Below are 18,035 nucleotides of genomic sequence, written 5' to 3' on the forward strand. Positions count from 1 at the left end.
AAGTCAGGCATCTTTTTCTGGCTCAGGAGACGAAGATTTGAGGGTGAGGGAGCCAGCGGTCCTGTCTAATAATGTTACCCTTGATGCAGAAATGGCAAGTTTTTTGAGCAGGAATTTGGCTTGTGGTTCAACAGAGGATGGTGTGGTGGTCAGGAATAGAGACTGCTATTCACTCCCAGTGGTTTCTCCATTAAGGTGCAACTGGTTTGACTGAGATGGTCTGAAGTAGACTTGTTTGGGTTTAGAGTAGCTCAGCCTTAAAATTGAGACCATCGTTGGAAATAAACTATTGGTAAGGAATATTTTATGAATGTTCATAGAAGAGGTTTGGAGTTGGTGATGTGGAGAGGCCTCTTTACTAAAGATTAAACACAAGTGTGGTAATGCCACCTTGCACTGGGAGATGGTGTGGTATCTTGGAAAGGGCTTTGGAGTAATAATGACCTGTATTCCAATCTTAACTGCATAGGTGTGTGGAGAATTCACTTTCCTCTCTGATCCTCAGCTTTCTTATTGAAGAGACTGGAATAATAACAATAACTAGGGAACAAATATAGGTAATGGGTATAAGGCACTCAGCACTGCGTACTTAATAAAGACTACTTTTATTATTGTAGAGTATGTCATAGTTTTAAAAATTCTTGTGGATGTCGGGGGTGGAGGTGATAGGGTTGATTTTTTTTTTTTTTGTAGTCACTATGTAATGACACAGAGGCATTTTTTTCCTGACTTTGTGCTTCCTGTGCTTCTAGTTGAGCAGAAATATATTTCCAGGTGGAGGAGGGATGAGATTCCAGGGAGGGTGGGTGAGGAAGCGGTGTCTATTACTGTGGTTCTGCTGGATCCTGCTGTCCCACCTTTCACAATCTCATTGTCTCCTTTGATTCTCACACAGCCTTGGGATAAAGGCAGAACAGAGAATGTCTTTATTTCACAGGTGATATAGGGTAACCTGTGGTTCAACAGAGGACTGTGTGGCACCCAGGAATACAGACTGCTATTCACTCCCAATATGACATAAGGATCTGTGAACTAAGGACATTCCCTGATCTGCAGTCAAATGGCCCAGACCACTCACCTGCAGCAGGGTTGGCCAGGATTCAAGGAGATGGCAGAGCATTTCTTTCTCTCCTGTGAGGTTAATGTCTTTGGCCTTAGAGCTCAGCTCTAGCCAAATGGGTTGGCAGCCCAGATTTTAGGACTTGGATGAGGGTTGGAGGGAAGAAATTCAATAACCATCTTAGTGCCCATGAAGAATCATTGTGCAAAGGATAAGGATTTTCCTGTTTTCTCTCTACCCAGAACATGAGACTAAATTACAGTACTAATTCAAGTTAGGAGCAAGAAGGTATTCTGTGGCATAAGGACTCTTGAATACCCCCTTTTCTTGTTTTTAAGGACATATAACTATGTAGAGGTGGTCGGTGGTTTAGCTGTGGTGTTCTTCAGAGAGACCTGCCAACCAATCTATTACATTTTCATTCTCAAGACTTTATTTACTTAATAATAGGGTTGCTTTTATACCAATGACCTGGAAGATGAGCTAGTGATTTTTCTAGACCTCTTGAGTCTTCTGTGATAATGAAAGATTTTCCTTTCACTCCTCCAGTCCATCCTTCTCCCTCTTGCTCTTCTTTGGCAGTCTTCCACCTAAAAATATCTCAGCTGTGCACATAGTGTGCTTGTTAGGATCTAGAATGAAGACTTAGATGCTTTTACCTAATAGGCTTCTGGGATTGCTTGCTCTTCTGGGCCCTCTGTGGTTCTCAGAGGCTGCTAAGTGCAAGGCCGTAACGGTCTAAGTATTTAAAGAAGTTCAAGATACAGTCAGGCCAACATCATCTTTTACCTGATATTCTGCAGCAGTCTTCTAATTGGCCAGTCTGCCACCTGTTTTGTTTTCCCATTCCCCACCCATTCTCCACACTGTGGCTACAGTGATTTTCCCAATATTAAAATCTGATGTATCCCTTACCTGCTTAAAATCTATCAGGGGCTCCCTGTTGCCCTTAGGAAGGGTCTAAATTCCTTAGCATGGCTTGTAAGTCCCTCAAATGGTCCAGCTCCTGCTTTCATCTACAGCCCCGTCTCATCATTCTTCCCTCACATGCTCCAGCCAGACTGAACTTGTTATGGTTCCCAGACAGATCACACCCTTTGTTACCTCCAGACCTTTGTATATACTATACAAAGTTTATGTCTGGGATACTCTTCTCTCATTCTCACTTCTCTTCTGAATAACTATGACTCCTCCAGATCAGTGGCTCTTAACCATTATGCATCAATCTGATGAAAACAATGGACTTTATCTCTGGAAGAGCAAACCTGTGCTCTTGTGTGCTCATCATTTTGCATGCAGCTTTAGGGTGCAGGAATCCCTGGCTTGAGGACCTTTAAAGCTAAGTCCCCATTTCTAACATTTGACATCTTTTGCATTTGTTGGTTTTCTTGTCTCTCTCTCCACCAGACTGAGCTCCATGAGGGCAGGGCTGTGACTTGTTAACCACTGTATTATCTGGGCCTAGCACAGTGCTTGACACATGAGGACACATCTGATACATGTTTGCTGAATTTAATAAATGAACAAATATCTGCCCCTGAGAGAATCATGTTGTCTTTGGAGAAACAGGACATGCATGTTGGCAGATGGTGAGCAGAAGATGGAAAGGGTAAAAAGATGTGCAGCTGACAGACATTCTCTGTAAGTTCAGAGTCTGAGGTGGCTGTCTGGGCCTCTTGGGAAGAGCTAGCAGAAGAGAGCACTTGGACTGACCACAAACATGGAAGGACTTACAGGGTTCATCTTCTGTTTTCTGGAAATACTTTGTCAAGCTATTAGGGATGAGTGAAGGAGCAAGAATGACCAAGTCCTTAATGGTTTTCCCCCTCTAGAATTACTGAAGCCCATGGAATTATGATATGTCAAGAGAGCCTCCCTTCTTTTTTTTTTTTTCTATTCCAATAACTACTTTTTAAGTGCTTCTTTTATGCCAAGCACTTTGTTATGTGTTGAGGATAAGCCGCTTGGTTTTTGCTAGATATTAAGTACTAACTTGTCCTCAGAATTAAGATCAAGGCCTTGAGTTTGGGAATACTTTTATTAAGGTTATTAGTTAGGGTGAGATTTTATTGAGGGATGTATTAGAAATTACACAGGGTCTAGAGTTAGGCCAAAGTTCAAATCTCAGTCCTGCCTCTTAGTATCTATGTGTAAATCCCTTTTGAAATGCCATTTTTGGCCAGATGCGGTGGCTCACGCCTGTAATCCCAGCACTTTGGGAGTCTGAGGCGGGTGGATCATCTGAGGTTGGGAGTTCGAGACCAGCCTGACCAACATGGAGAAACTCTGTCTCTACTTTAAAAAAAAAAAAAAAAATACAAATTAGCCAGGTGTGGTGGTGCATGCCTGTAATCCCAGCTACTTGGGAGGCTGAGGCAGGAGAATCACTTGAACCCGGGAGGCAGAGGTTGCGGTGAGCTGAGATTGTGCCATTGCACTCCAGCCTGGGCAACAAGAACAAAACTCCGTCTCGAAAAAAAAAAGAAATGCCAGTTTTATAATTTGTAAAATGGAAGTAATACTGTCTACCTCCTGGACTTGTTTCAAGGGTTAAATGAAATAATGTGGGTCGGATACACATTAGTGTACCTTAGCAGAAGGTCAGGTATACAGTAGTGACTATTACTATGAGTATTTTTAGGGCCCATTTAAACTAAAGTCTTAGTTTGGTGTAGTCATTTTTGCTGGTTCATAAAAGATAATAAGATTGGATTCTACATGCTTTCTCAGAAAATAAGTGGTGTGTTTGAGCCCTTAGTTTTTCTTTCACATCATTTTTTTCTTGCTTGTTTAAGTTTTAAGTACTTTATATAGAAAATTAGAAATTTGAGAGTCACGTAAAGGAGCAAGGAAAAGTCTCCTAAAGACCTACTGTCTAGAAAACTGTGTCTTAAACTTTTCTGAATCATAGACACCTGTAAGAATCTGATAAAAATGACCTGTCATCCCCCTAGAAAAAGTGAACTTTTGCACGTATAGAAAAATATTTTCTTACAATTCCAGGAGTTTCCATTTATTTACCCCAAAGTTACAAAACCCTAACCTGACTTTCAACCACAAATTCCACAGGTGGAAAACAGTCAGCCCAGGCTCTGATTTACACTGCTGTGAGGGCTTCTGAATCCCTTGGTTCTTACAGTCCGGCTGCTCTATTTTTTTAGTCTTATTTTTTGAGGGCTAACTCCTTAAAAAAAGAATCGGCTATCTTTGATTATCTTTTGCAGTATAATTACCAACTGGACCCTCATCAATGAACTTTTTAATAGCTTAACTTCTGATTTCCTTGTGTATGCATGTTTTTGTTTGTGTGTCTCAATAAACTCAAGAGAGAGATTGTGGAGCCTGTCTTATGGGTGGAGGAGGAATATACTATTTTTCCCTGTTTTTCTTTACCTGTTCGTTCTGCCCCAGGGCACTGTGCTGAGGCCTTTCACGGGCTTCCACTGGCAGTCAGAGAAGAGAGACCAGGGTGGAGGGTCTCAGGTCCACCTGATCTGGCAGTTAAGGGAGCAGGCAGGGTTTGGAATGTCTCCCCCATTACTTTCCTCTCCGTTCCAGAATCATTCAGCTCTAGAACTGTGTCAGGATGGGACTCTGGATTGGTGGAGGAATCATGTGCAGTCCGTACAGCTTGGAGGTGGGTGTCTGCAGCCCACATGCTGTACTGTACTTTATTTTCTTGGCTCTGGTGTATGAATTCCACAGAGAGAAAACAACCACCCAGGCTCTGTTTTCACATTCACATTCACATTCACATTCACATTAAGGCTTCTGGATCTCTTGTTTCTTGCAGTCAGGTTGCCCTTTATTTTAGTCTACAAAGACATGTGTTGCCTGTCTTTCCTGAAATCAGCAGCCCTTGTTGAATGGGCCTGGCTTTAGATAAACCCGTGTGTTGTATATAGAGTGCAGGCTGAAGGCAAGGGGCCTCAGGACTGTGGAAATGTGGTGCTGCTATTGCCATTATTTACAGCCCTGCCTTCTTTCTTTCTTGGATTATTATCAGGGCCTCCAGCTGTTCTCCCTGCATGTAATCTAGCTTCTACCCTGCATCCAAAATTTCATTCAAAAATGCCCATCTGTTGATGTCATTTCCCTGTTGAAAACTTCTCAGTGGTGCTACACCTGGGATAAAGTCCCAGATTGTTTACGTGACTTACAGGGCTTGTCAGGTCCTGGCCCTATTTACCTCTCCAGCTTCCTTCTTCTTACTGTTACTCCATGTACCAGCCACACCAACCTCTTGCCATTTTACCAAAATTTATTCTTTTGGTACTTTCCTCTCTTTGCACGAATGGATTCCAGATTCAGCTCATCCTTCCTCACCTTTGCTGCCTGTAGAACTCTTCCTCATCCTCTAATGCCTCACTCAAATGTGACCTCTTAATAGGATGCCTGACTGGAGTTCCCAGGAGAGATTTGTTGCTCCCTCCTCTGTGTTCTTGGGATTTAGTATAACATGGTGGTTACAAGTATGGACTCTAGAGTCAGACTCCCTGGGTTTCCACCCAACTTGGCCTTTCCTAGGTGTGTGACTGTGGGCAAAATGAATTACCTACCCTCCTGTGCTCAGTTTCTTCATCTGTAAAATGGTGATAATAGTAATAAACCTCATAGGTTGTTGCGAGGATTAAAAGACTTTAAAGTGCTTAACACAGTGTATGGCCATAGTTAGCTCTCAGGAAATGTTACTTATTGTTGTTGTTATCACAATACTTTGTGTATAACTCTATCTACTAAGCTGTTGTCACCTCTGTTTATAAACACTTTTATATATCTGCCTTACTTGTGTTCCTTAAGGACAGGCCTAGACTTGTGTTCCTTAAGGACAGGTGCATATCTTGTTCACTTTGTCTGGCCTTGTATATGGAAGTTTACAGTAAATGTTGGTTAAATGAGTGATTGCACACAGATTTTCCTTCAAAATGGAAGTGGGCAATAGATAGAGTAAGGAATACTTAAGGCTAGGTTTGTAGGTGATCACACATCCAAAGTTGATGTGACTTTGATATTACCTGGTTTATCCTCTTCTGCGCCTGAATCCCTTCTGCTGCCTCCTGGAGCCCAGGTAGTGCTTTTATGTTTCCAAGACAGGGCAGGAGGCCATGTGGAAGGTAAACATATCCCATATGACCTTTTTGTTTTTGTTGTAAACTCTAGGTGACATGTCTGAGAGTAAAGCCAAAAAGATAGAAATCAAGGACGTGGATGGGCAGACACTGAGTAAGCTGATTGACTACATCTATACTGCTGAAATCGAGGTGACTGAAGAGAATGTCCAGGTAAACTCAGGCTCACTAATAGCTCAGTGTATTGCACACTCAGGACCCACCGTTTTACAGTGTTATTTTATTTAACCTTCACAACAATTCAGTTGGTTACTGAAGAGGAAACTAAAGCTCCAGGGAGGTCAGGTGACCTGCCCTGGGCCACATGGCCAGGAGGTGGGCCAACTGGTCCTCAAACTCATGCCTTCCTGGCTTGGGCACCCATGCTCCTAGCCACTAGGCCATGATATCCCTGAATGAGCCTGGACCCTGGGAGTAGAAAGTCTTTAACTCATGTCTGTTCAAAATCTTGTGAAGGAAAAGCTGGGAGCTTGAGTGACTCCTCTTCTCCCCAGGTCATCATCTCATCTCAGAATTCAAACAGCTCAATAACTTTTGGGTACGAACAGTAAATGCAAAGTAATTTGGTATAAAATGAGTAGAGGGGAGGTAATAGAATTCTATAATTGGGACCAGCTCTCTTTGCTCCTTTCATCATGTATTTATTTAATAACTTTTTTTTTCCTGTAAAATACAAAGTGTTTCCAAATTTGGATAATTAGAAGATATTCTACTCTGGATCCTTATTGCCTGGTTAGGATTAAGAGGTACATAAAGCAAGGTATAGTTTGTGTGGACATAATGTTCACTGTTTGGAGGTCCTGAGTCCAGAAGCTTCTGTCTTATGAGGTTGGGTTATGTCACCCTCCCAGCATATGGATGCTTTCACCAAACTGAAAATTCTCTGAACTTCATTGTTTAGGGACTTTTAACCTCTTCACTTTAAACTGTGGTTAGGTCAAGGGTGATGTTGGAGAAAAAACAAAAAAGATTGGGAAGGGGCTGGGCATGGTGGCTCACACCTATAATCCCAGCGCTTTGGGAAGCTGAGGCAGGCAGATCACCTGAGGTCAGGAGTTTGAAACTAGCCTGGCCAACATGGTAAAACCCCATCTCTACTGAAAATACAAAAACTAGCCAGGCGTGGTGGCAGGTACCTGTAATTCCAGCTACTTGGGAGGCTGAGGCAGGAGAATCACTTGAACCTGGGAGGCGGAGGTTGCAGTGAGCCAAGATTGCACCAATGCACTCTAACCTGGGTGACAGAGCGAGACTCTGTCTCTGGGGAAAAAAAAAGATTGGGAAGAAGAGAGTTTGGATCAAAATGTGGATTCTTCTCCATGCTGTTATGTATCTGCTGAGGCAGTTGCTCACAGGTTGTCTGTGAAGACAGGAGGTATTGAGGATTTGGTGCACTGAGGAGATGAGCATGGAGGCACTGGGGCTCTCCTGAAAGCCTTAGAAACAAGGGTCAGAGATCTGGGACTTGGTTAAATGGCTGAGAGCTATACCCCGAGTCGCTTCCCAGCCACATATACCTTGGAGAGACCCTAAGTTCCCCTTCCATGGTGGAGGTACCAGCAGTCATAACTGACTTACTTTTATAAGCAAGCATATGCCCATCAATTCACATGCATTATTCCATTCAATTTTTATAATCACCCATTGGACCATACCAATATGATCCCTCCTTTACAGCTTGAAGAAACTGGTGCTCAAAGGGGTTAAATAACCTGCCATGGTCACATAGAGAGTAAGTAGTAGAGTTGGGAGCTGAAGCCAGTCCCCGCTGACTCACTGTGCTCTGTGGCTATGATGAATTCTAGTTTCTCATTAAATGAATGATCAGAACCTTGACTTTGGCTCATAATGATTTACAATAATAAAAACTAACATCAACTGAGCACTTCCTATGTACGAAACACTGTGTTAACTGCTTTCAATTTTTCTCATTTGATCCTCATAACAAACCTTATTGTCCTCATTTTATTTTTGAGGAGACAGAGGCATTGAGAGGTTAAGTAATTTGTCCTCAGTTGCATGGCTGGTAAGTGGAGGAGTCAAAATTCAAAATGACACTTAATCACAGTGCTGTTCTATCAGCTTCCCTGTTCATCTATATACCCCCCACCCCTTTTCCTTTCTTTCTTTATGTGGCACTGATTCTGTGCCAGACCCACTGTGTGGTTGGGGCAGAGACCCTGGGTGGCCCCAAAACCTGGGCCCCCTGGCTGGTGCCCTCCCTCTGTGCATGGCCCTGCCTCCCTGCAATTCCAGGAGAAGGTGCTTTCTGAGGCAGGGCATTTCCTTTTGTTTTTACTAAAGGAAGCAAACTCTGTGGCAGGATATCCTCTGCTATGTTTTCATGTTATCTGAGAGAGAGAAAAAAAAAAAAGGGGCCTGCACATGAAAAATGGAGGGGAAGCCATTGCAAGCTGAAGGGTAACCTGTAAACTCTTTGCCGGGGGCCATTTCAGGGCCTGTTTTCCAAGAACTGTAATGCTGAGGTGGCAAAAGGCAAGCTAGAAGATTTTTGACTTAGGGTAATCTTCCATCCTGATGGGTTGTTTTGGCCAACTACTCCTCTGATCTCAGCCTCCTCCCTCCAGGGACCAGGCGGTACTGCCTTAGTGATTCTATGAGGATGGTCTTGCTTCCGAGCTGAGGACCCACGCTTGGCCTCTTGTTCATAGTCTTGTCACTGCTGCTGCTTTGAAGGAGTAGAGTTTTAGGCAAGATAAAAGGAAGTCCTCTCAAAGTCCTGTTGATGTGAGGAGCGGGAACTGAAGACAGTCATTTCATGGATGTGTTGCTCTTTTTTCTTTCAGAGCCTCCGGGAATGTGTTTTGTACTTGTGTCTAGATCCCAGAACCCCATTGGATGGGGCCCTAATTTATCCCTGAGACTGAGTCTGAGCAGTGATACATCTTCCAGCCTCCAAGCCTTCCCTTCAGTATTCTGATTTCCTTGACTTTTTTTTCCATACCTTTCTGTATGAAGCAAGTAGAAGGAAGAAAAGGGCCTTTGACTCTAAGCTAGTCTCATAGTCAAAGAGAGGGAAAGAGCAATTAGAGAAACCAGAAGCCTAATTCATTTTAGGAAGTCAGTTTGGGAAGGCTTTTGGGTAGGAGAGGACTCAAACAGGATAAGGTGTGTGGAGTGGTAGAAATCCTTATAGTTTTTGCCTACTAAGTAGGTATTGTGAACAGTAGGGAAGTTGAAAGCTATGTGGATAGCTCTATCCAGGGAGGTTTTAAAAATTGAAATTGTAACCTAAGGAGTATATTCAGGAAATATTTATTATTTCATTTCTCTGGCTGGTTGTCATGAGCTTGAGAATTTAAGCACCACACTGTGCTGCTGTCTCCTTGGAAGAGGGGAAGGGGGAAGGGACTGTGTGTCACTGGCATGATCTTGTGTATGTGTATAGGGTGGGGGAGCTCACTGGAATGCAGTCTGGGGGCAGATTGGACTCTCAGAAATTCTCTTGGGTGGTGGGTGATGGGGAGAGGGTTGCTGTTGAATTCCTGCCTCTTCTCACATCTGGCCCTTTTGGAGTTTACCACACCTCTGAGTAGGGTGTGTGCTGGCTAACATTTGATGGCTTCCTCTCCCTCCGGGGCTTCTTAGGGTCACTGGTTAGAGGCTACTTCTCCCTAGGATGAACACCTAGCCTAGTTTGCCCAGAAGTGAGAGGCCTTCTGGAATGGGGACTTTCAGCGGTAAAAATGGCGAAGTCCCAGGTAAATCAGCATGATTGGTCAACCTATGGCCTTAACTCCAGTCTTAACTCTAGCTGATACTGGCCAGGGGGCGTCATGGAGGTCATTTGGAGACTGGGGGCAGAACTTTTTATTCCTGGTGTGCATTCAGCAAGAATGGTTAATGGATCTCCATTTGACTAGCAGGCAGAGACTAATCTGGTCCTGGAATCTGTTCGGCCAGGCTGAGCAAGCTCACAGGTTAATTGAGTTTCCCAGTTTATGTCTGCTTAGTGGGGATGGTGGCTGCTTAGTGGGGATGGTGGCTGCTTAGTTGGGAGAGAGTTCAGGTGGTTAGATTAGATTTGGATCCTACCTGTGTTCATTTATAGTCCAAAACTTTCAGAAGAGGGTGATTTTATCTTTTTCTTGCTCAGGAATGTATTAGTGGTTCAGAAAATATCACAGACATGGTGTTAATTTACTGTTTTCCTGCTGGGGATATAGGATAGTGGAAGAGAGGGTGGAGGAAGGGAAAAGGAGCACATTTTCTAGAACTCAGCTGTCGTGAGGGAGAAGTGTAAGCCTGTGGGTAGGAGCAGCTTTCCTTGTTGAGCGTAGGCATTTGGCTCAGGAGTTCGAGCACTGATAGTGGAGGCTCTTGGTGGTTATTGTCTGTGGGCAGGGATAATGAAGGGTGACCGACTGTCCCACTTTTAGCCCTGAAAGTCCTGGGAAACCCCCCAGTCCTGGAAAAACTAGGACTGTTGGTAACCCCAGTGGAGGGACAAAGCCCCCAAATGGGCAGTGGGGCAGAGTTTTTGGCCTGAGTACATAAAAGTGATGAGAGTCAGAGCTGAGGACTCAGACCTGTCTTGGGAGAAAGTCAGAGTCCAGAATTTAAATCACTTAAAAAAAAAGGAGTCTTTTTTAAGTGTCCTGAATCAAGAAAACAAATACATCTGCAGCCCATATCTTCCTGGGCAAGCGCTTGTGGATGGGAACAGCTAGAGTGTAGCTGGCTCAGTCACTCTGTCTCAGAGCCAGGGCAGCAGCTAAGAGCAACGGACTGGGGCAAGGGGATTATTCTGGGGTGAAGTGGATTCCGGGGTCCCCAAGATAAGCAGCCTTAAATCAAGCTATTCTGCAGTGTGTTTTTAAAATAAATTTCTTTTTGGAAAATAATTCTCAGACTATCTGCTGCTTCCATAGGTGAAGGCCAGGGTAGCAGAGCTGAAGTGGGACAGGACTTTGGCCTTTTGTCCTGTATGTTTGACCTAGACGCAGGCTTCAGCAGCTGAGGGAAGGTCCTAGGGAAACTTGACAGAGGTTGGCTGTCTGAGCACCCAGCGGGCCTGCTCAAGCCAGTCTTCCCTGACCCTTAGGAAAAACACATGCACATATACCTGAGCAAGAACTATTTCTGTCTTCCAGCATATAGTATAAGTAGTCATGTGTCCTGTGACCTTTTAAATGGAAACTTAGCCATCCTTTCTCTAAGAATGTACCCAAAGATGTTCTTTGCTTTGTATCTGTTCAATGGGAGAATGAAGTGTCGTTGCTTGAGTCCTGAGGGATTTGGGATGAATCTTGTTCCAGTAGACTCTAAGCTCCAGGAGAATAGGATCTGGTTTCTCTTGCTTACCCCTGAATCCCAGAGCCTAAACTAGTGCCTGGCACATAGATGTTCAGTAATTAATAATTCATTAAGTACCTTTCTGAATGAGGACAGTACACTGAAGGTTGTGGGGCAGTGGCTCTCAAATGTGGCTGCACATTAGAAGCACCTGGGGAGCTTTAAAAACCATCTTAATGTCCAGGCCACACTCTATACCTATTAAGTTAGATTCTTTTAGGGCAAGACCCAGGCATCAGTAGTTTTAAAACTCTTAAGGTAATTCCAGTTTGCAGCCCAGCATGAGAACCATATTGTGTGTGTGTGTGTGTGTGTGTGTGTGTGTGTGTGTGTGTAGAGTTTTGTTACTCAGAGTGTGGTTTGTGGACCAGCAACTGCAAGTATCACTTGGGTTCTTTTTAGAAATGCAGGCTCTCAGATCCCATCCTAGACCTAATGAGTTAGAATCTGTATTTTAATGAGATCCCCAGGGAATTAAAGACTGGGAAGCATGGCTGTAGGGATACAGAGAATCTGCTGGTGTTTAGGGTCCATGAAGTGCAGAGTAGTGGGAAATAAGGCTGGAAAGCAGGCTAGGAAGTTTGGACTTATTGGGCAGGCAGTGGAGAGCCATGAAAAGATCTTGAGCATGGAAGTGATATGATAGGAAAAAGGGGATGAGTCCCTGCCAGTAGGAGCCAATGTCTGAGAATGTCACTTTCTCTTGCAGGTGCTGCTTCCGGCAGCCAGCTTGCTGCAGCTCATGGATGTTCGGCAGAACTGCTGTGACTTCCTGCAGTCTCAGTTGCATCCCACCAATTGCCTGGGCATCCGTGCGTTTGCAGATGTGCACACCTGCACTGACCTTCTGCAGCAGGCCAATGCCTACGCAGGTAAGGGGGAGCTGGACTGCTGCACCTCCTCCGAGTTTGTGGATCTAATCACCTGGTCTTCTGCAGACTCCTCAGAGATTATGAGAAGTGGTCTCTGCTGTGAAGCAGCTATGATTTAGGTAGAGATACAGGTGGAAAGATAATTAATGATAGGAGAGTTTAGCTCATTGCCAAGTGGAAAATGATTGATTGCCAAGGGGATGGTACAGACAGTAATTTTCACTAGAGTAGAGGAAGGAGATCCAAGAAGACTTGGGCGGTGGGGAGAGCAAACTGAGCTAGGTCTTGAGCTAGGTCTTGTTATTATTAAGAAAACTTTTGTTTTTTTCTGAGTGTTCCATGAACATTCTTTTAAAAGTCACGTACTGGCTGGGCGCGGTGGCTCACGCCTGTAATCTCAGCACTTTGGGAGGCCGAGACGGGCGGATCACGAGGTCGGGAGATCGAGACCGTCCTGGCGAACACGGTGAAACCCCGTCTCTACTAAAAAAATACAAAAAACTAGCCGGGTGAGGTGGCGGGCGCCTGTAGTCCCAGCTACTCTGGAGGCTGAGGCAGGAGAATGGCGGGAACCCGGGAGGTGGAGCTTGCAGTGAGCTGAGATCCAGCCACTGCACTCCAGCCTGGGCAACAGAACGAGACTGTGTGCCTGGGAGACAGAGCGAGACTCCGTCTCAAAAACAAAACAAAACAAAACAAAACAAAATACAAAAAAAAAAAAAATTAGCTGGGCGTGGTGGCGGGCACCTGTAGTCCCAGCTACTTGGGAGGCTGAGGCAGGAGAATGATGTGAACCCGGGAGGCGGAGCTTGCAGTGAGCCGAGACTGTGCCACTGCACTCCAGCCTGGGCAACAGAACGAGACTGTGTCTTAAAAAAAAAAAAAAAAGTCACGTACTATTGCAGGGCTTGTAATGATGAGGAGTGCCCTGCTCCACCTTTCCACACCAAGTCTTGTGCTCCAGAGCCACTCACTTTCAATCCTTTAGGAGTTAAAATCCTGGTTCTGATCCAGCTAAAAGCTACTTCATCTACTACTCACCTCCATTTATCAAAATAATATGTATAACTGCTATTCTTTGATTTATTAGTTTTAGATATTATTTGTTGACTTCTCCAGAAGAATAAGATTGAGCTTTCGCAGACTTTCCCCTTATACACATGCAGCCATCCCTGTCTTTATTGTCCAAATATAATTTCCACAACTGAACTAAGTCATCTATTACAATTATAGTGTTTTTTAAATCAGAAAACTTTAATCAGAAGGGCAGTTAGTAATTGTCTTTTTCTCTTGCATAGTGTATGGTTCTACCACTACTTCTTGTTAGAACAGTCCTCAATGCATCAGATAATCTGTTGGTTCACTTATTTTTCTTGGAGATGTTCTCTGTGCTAGAGCTTGTCATTCTATTATTTTAATGGGGTTTTGGGAGGGAGTAGAAATGAACATTTATATTCAGTCCACCATGTTTATTTAGCTAGCTGGAAAGAAATCTTCATTGCCACTTGTTCCAGCCTGAGGAAAGATGATGAATGACTAGGAAATAGGTCTGATCATTTAAATTGATAAATTCAGTCATGGCCACCTTCTTCCCTTGCAATAAAGCACCTCCTTCTTCCCCCTGCTCAAGCACTGTCATGGCTGCTATTCTGTTCAGTGTCTCCTGTTCAGCCAGTGTCCGGAAATTAGCTGAGGACCTACTGGCTGCTCACCTGCCAGCTAGCTACCTGTGCTGTGCTAGCCTCTTGGTCAACAAAGCAACAAGCATTTGCTCTGTTCCTTGGCATGCTTTTTCTCTCTGATTAAGTCCCTGACCCCAGGAGCCTGCAGAGACTCTTATGTCTCCCTGCAGCCTGTTTCTGAAGGCACAAGCAAGTCTTCTTTCTGAAGACTTGTAAAAATAGTCTTTATATGATGATTTTTGTGAAGGACATTACCCAGTAGCCTCAATTCTGAGTCCTGCTGATTCTTTCTGGTTCTGAACCTTGACCCTTCTGCCTCTCTGCTGTTCCTGTGCTCTCTTTTCCCTGCATATTCTCCACTGCCTTTCCACCTTCACTTAGGGAGCCCTGGGGAGGGTTCCCAGTGAAGCCTTTGAAGAGGTCACTTTCTAGATGGATGGATGTGCTAAGGCTTTGCTTTAGCAGGAGCCAAGCTCTTTGCTAAGGCAAACATTTTCTCTGCAGATTGTTTTCACAAATATTTGCTAGTGCAGTGGCAAAGGGAGAGTGCTTAGATGTCAGAAATTCTCTGTCTCCTTCTTCTGCATCTCTTCTTGCCAGCCCTCTCCTTCCACATAGTGTGTGCATACATGTGTGTGCACACCTAGCACATATCCCGCCCTAATTGGCTGGTATGGTTGTCTGAGGTTTGGGGAGTATACTGAATCCCCACCTTTTTTAAAATTTAAAATTACATTCTAGATTCAAGAGGTACTTGTACAGGTTTGTTACATTTGTATATTGTGTGATGCTGAGTTTTGGCTTCTGTTGATCCCATTACTTAGATGGTGAACATAGTACCCAATAGGAAATTTATCAGCCCTTGCCCCTACTCCTTTTGGAGTCCCCAGTGTCTGTTGTTCCCATCTTTATGTCCATGGGCACCTGGGGTTTAGTTCCCACTTACAAGTGAAAACATGATATTTGGTGTTCTGCTTCTGTGTTAATTAACTTAGGATAATGACCTCCAGCTGTGTACCTGTTCCTGCAAAGGACATGATTTTGTTCTTTTTTTTATGGCTGCATAGTATTCCATGGTGTGTATGTACCACATTTTCTTTATCCAATCCATTGTGGATGGACACCTAGATTGATTGCATGTCTTTGCTATTGTGAATAGTGCTTAATGAACGTATGTGTGCATGTGTCTTTTGGTAGAACAATTTATTCTCCTTTGGGTATATACGCAGTAATGGGGTTGCTGGGTCAAATGGTGGTTCTATTTTTAGTTCTTTGAGAAATCTCAAGACTGTTTTCCACAGTAGCTGAATTAATTTACATTCCCACTCGCAGTATATAAGCATTCCCTTTTCTCTGCAACCTTGCCGGCATCTGTTGTTTTTTGACATTTTAATAATAGCCATCCTGACTGGTGTGAGATGGTATCACTTGGTAGTTTTGATGTGCATTTCTCTAATGTGAATCCCCACCTTTAATAGGGCTCCCAGGCTCTTCTGGCCTGTCTTTTCCCAACTTTCAATGTCTATGTTTTCTCCCTTTGCCCCTTTCACTCTATGATGATGAGACTCATCTGTGGGAGAGTGCAGCAGATGCAGCTAGGAACACATCCATCATTCTGGTGTTCCTTGGTCCTGTTGCTGTCATAGTGATTGTGTTCTGTCCACATTATGGGTGTGTGTATGCAGACATCCTGATGAATTATTCTTAGCCAGTGTTTCTTGAGCTCTCCCTTTGGGTCATACCCTATGCTAAGCATTTTATTGGCATCATCCCATTTAATGCATATGATAGCTGAGGAAACCAGGGCATAGAGAGGTGAAGTAATTTGTTGAGGTCACATCGTGACAGATGGGACAGAAGGCAGGATTCAAGCCCAGGCAGTGCTGACTCCAGAGCCAGTGTTTATTACATTCTACAGCTTCTAGGCCCAGTTTGGACATAAGGACGCCCTGTGAGTCAGTAACTGAGGAGTGCATGTGGCTAGAGTTGGCATTTTCCATTGAAAGCATGTTCCTGGAAGCCTGTGCAATGTAGTCACCAAATCCCAACAACCAGACAGTGTAGACAGACATCCAGCTGTCCGCTAGACACAGGGTATGTCGTCATCTTGGGATGGAGGAAGCACCATGTGGGTGCTTCTGTTCCCTGTCGGGTGACTTCCTCCCAGACACATGGAGCCTGTTCCCTCACTGCATGAGTGAGTAGGCCCTCCTACTTTGCCTGGCTGGGTCAGCATGATCTTCAGGCTGAGAGTCTCCTCCCTGTTATGTAGGCCTTCTGTGGAGCCTGTGATCCTCTCCTGGGTAGCTTTCTCTGCAGCCCACTCTGCTCTGCACACTAGGGAGGTAATATTTTTAAAGTAGTATAATGCAGAAGATAAGGCTATAATGCAAAGATGTTAGAAGAAGGGAATGAAGGTTAGATTTTGCAGTATTTAGAGAAGAAGTAGAAAATGATTATCTATGCTTACACACTTGAACCCACCCACTGATGTGGGCCTGCTTTTTTCCTTGTACCCTTGACTTTAGATGGAGCCTGGGGTTCTCTGCCATCGCTGCCTCTTGAGACAGACCTGTGACCTCACTCTACTGTAAGTGCAGGGGTGCAGGCACCCACTAGGGTCACACACACGGGAAAGCATTGGTCTCTGTGGTCAGAGGCCTCCCTGGACCCAGGCCTTGAGTTAGAAGGTACTTCATGCCAACAAACTACAAGGAGACCTTCCAGATCAGAACTAGGAATCAGACCAGCTAACACTTTGGAGCTGAATAATCCTGAGCCTATTTTCTCCTCTCTATCCTGAGAGTAGCACATCCTATCCTGTTTCCAGGATCATCTGGGGAACAGGGGGAATGGGGAGGAGAGCATTCTATGGAAGTAGACACCACTGGGGCTGTGCTGTGGAGCCTCCCTCCCAGCCTCATCATCTGCAGTGAGGGAGCCTCAGAGTTGGGTCCAGGCAGGAGAGACAGGAATCCTCAGGTCACTGCTGTTGTAGACCACATGCACTTTGTGGGAAGAAGGATTTCCAGTACTTCTGGTTTTGGTTTCTCTTTATCTAGATGTCTACTGCAGGCAGGTATGTTCTGTGCAGCCTCCCCTACTCTTCCCAGTTTCTGGCTAGCATTGCTTTGCCTTCACTTGTCTGTAGATTCCAGTTTTGCTGCTGAATCCTCTTTCTTTTCCTTCTCTAAAAAGCTTTCTTTTTTGTTGTTATTATTGTTGTTGTTATTGCTATTTTAATAAAAACTCATCCCTGACTATTACAGAAAAAGCACACGGGTGGGAAGAATATACCACAATCCTACCCAGAGAGAACTGCCAGCAGCACCTTGATGTGTATCCTTCCAGATCTTTTTCATTGTACATGTATGCTTTCCAGTTTAAAAAAATTCTAGCCAGGTACAGTAGCAGGTGCCTGTAGTCCCAGCTACTTGGGAGGTTGAGGTTGATAGCTCAAGCTATCATGCGTAGCTTGAGCCCAGGAATTTGAGTCCAGCCTGGGGAACATAGCAAGATACCCCATCTCTTAAAGAAACTTGTTAGCAGTATATTCTGAATGTCTTTCCATGTTAGCAGATACATTTCTATACCATTGTTTGAGAAATGTAGGTAATATATTCAATAAAAGCAATTTATACTCATGACCAAAAAATGCAAACAGTACATAGAGGTATAAAATGCAAAGCCAGTCTTCTCCCAGGCTGTCTTTCTGAAGTGGGGAGATCCTTGGTAACCCCACAGAATTTATATATTATGCTTTTTAACTTGCACAAACAGAAGCACTCTGTACTCATTGTACTTTTGTTTGACAATACAAATCTTGCAATTATTTCCAGACCCTTGTGTATGGCTATATCTTATTCTTTTAACCTGCTGTATCACATGGATGGAGTATAATTTATTTAACCAGTCTTCTAGTGATGGACATTAATGTTTCCAGTTTTTTCTTTTATTTAAAATGCTTCAGTGAGAA

General features: G+C 44.1%; 1 protein-coding gene across 14 annotated transcripts in view; it reads left to right on the plus strand.

Annotated features, from left to right (window-relative positions):
- Positions 1-18,035, plus strand: part of LOC105467094 (kelch like family member 3) — a 270,346-nt gene that overhangs the window by 184,356 nt on the left and 67,955 nt on the right. For 13 of the 14 annotated variants that reach the window (XR_011624657.1, XR_003014725.2, XM_071098389.1 and 10 more), the window contains 2 exons: positions 6,221-6,342; positions 12,215-12,377. Coding sequence is in view for 12 of the 14 variants with exons in the window: in XM_071098389.1 (XP_070954490.1) it covers positions 6,221-6,342; positions 12,215-12,377 (285 nt within the window). In the remaining 2 variants the exon portion in view is untranslated. Of the gene's footprint in view, positions 1-6,218; positions 6,343-12,214; positions 12,378-18,035 lie in introns of those variants that run through there. The other variant, XM_071098393.1, reaches the window with a different exon arrangement.

This window comes from Macaca nemestrina, chromosome 6 (assembly GCF_043159975.1).
Source record: "Macaca nemestrina isolate mMacNem1 chromosome 6, mMacNem.hap1, whole genome shotgun sequence".
NCBI classification, from domain to species: domain Eukaryota; kingdom Metazoa; phylum Chordata; class Mammalia; order Primates; family Cercopithecidae; genus Macaca; species Macaca nemestrina.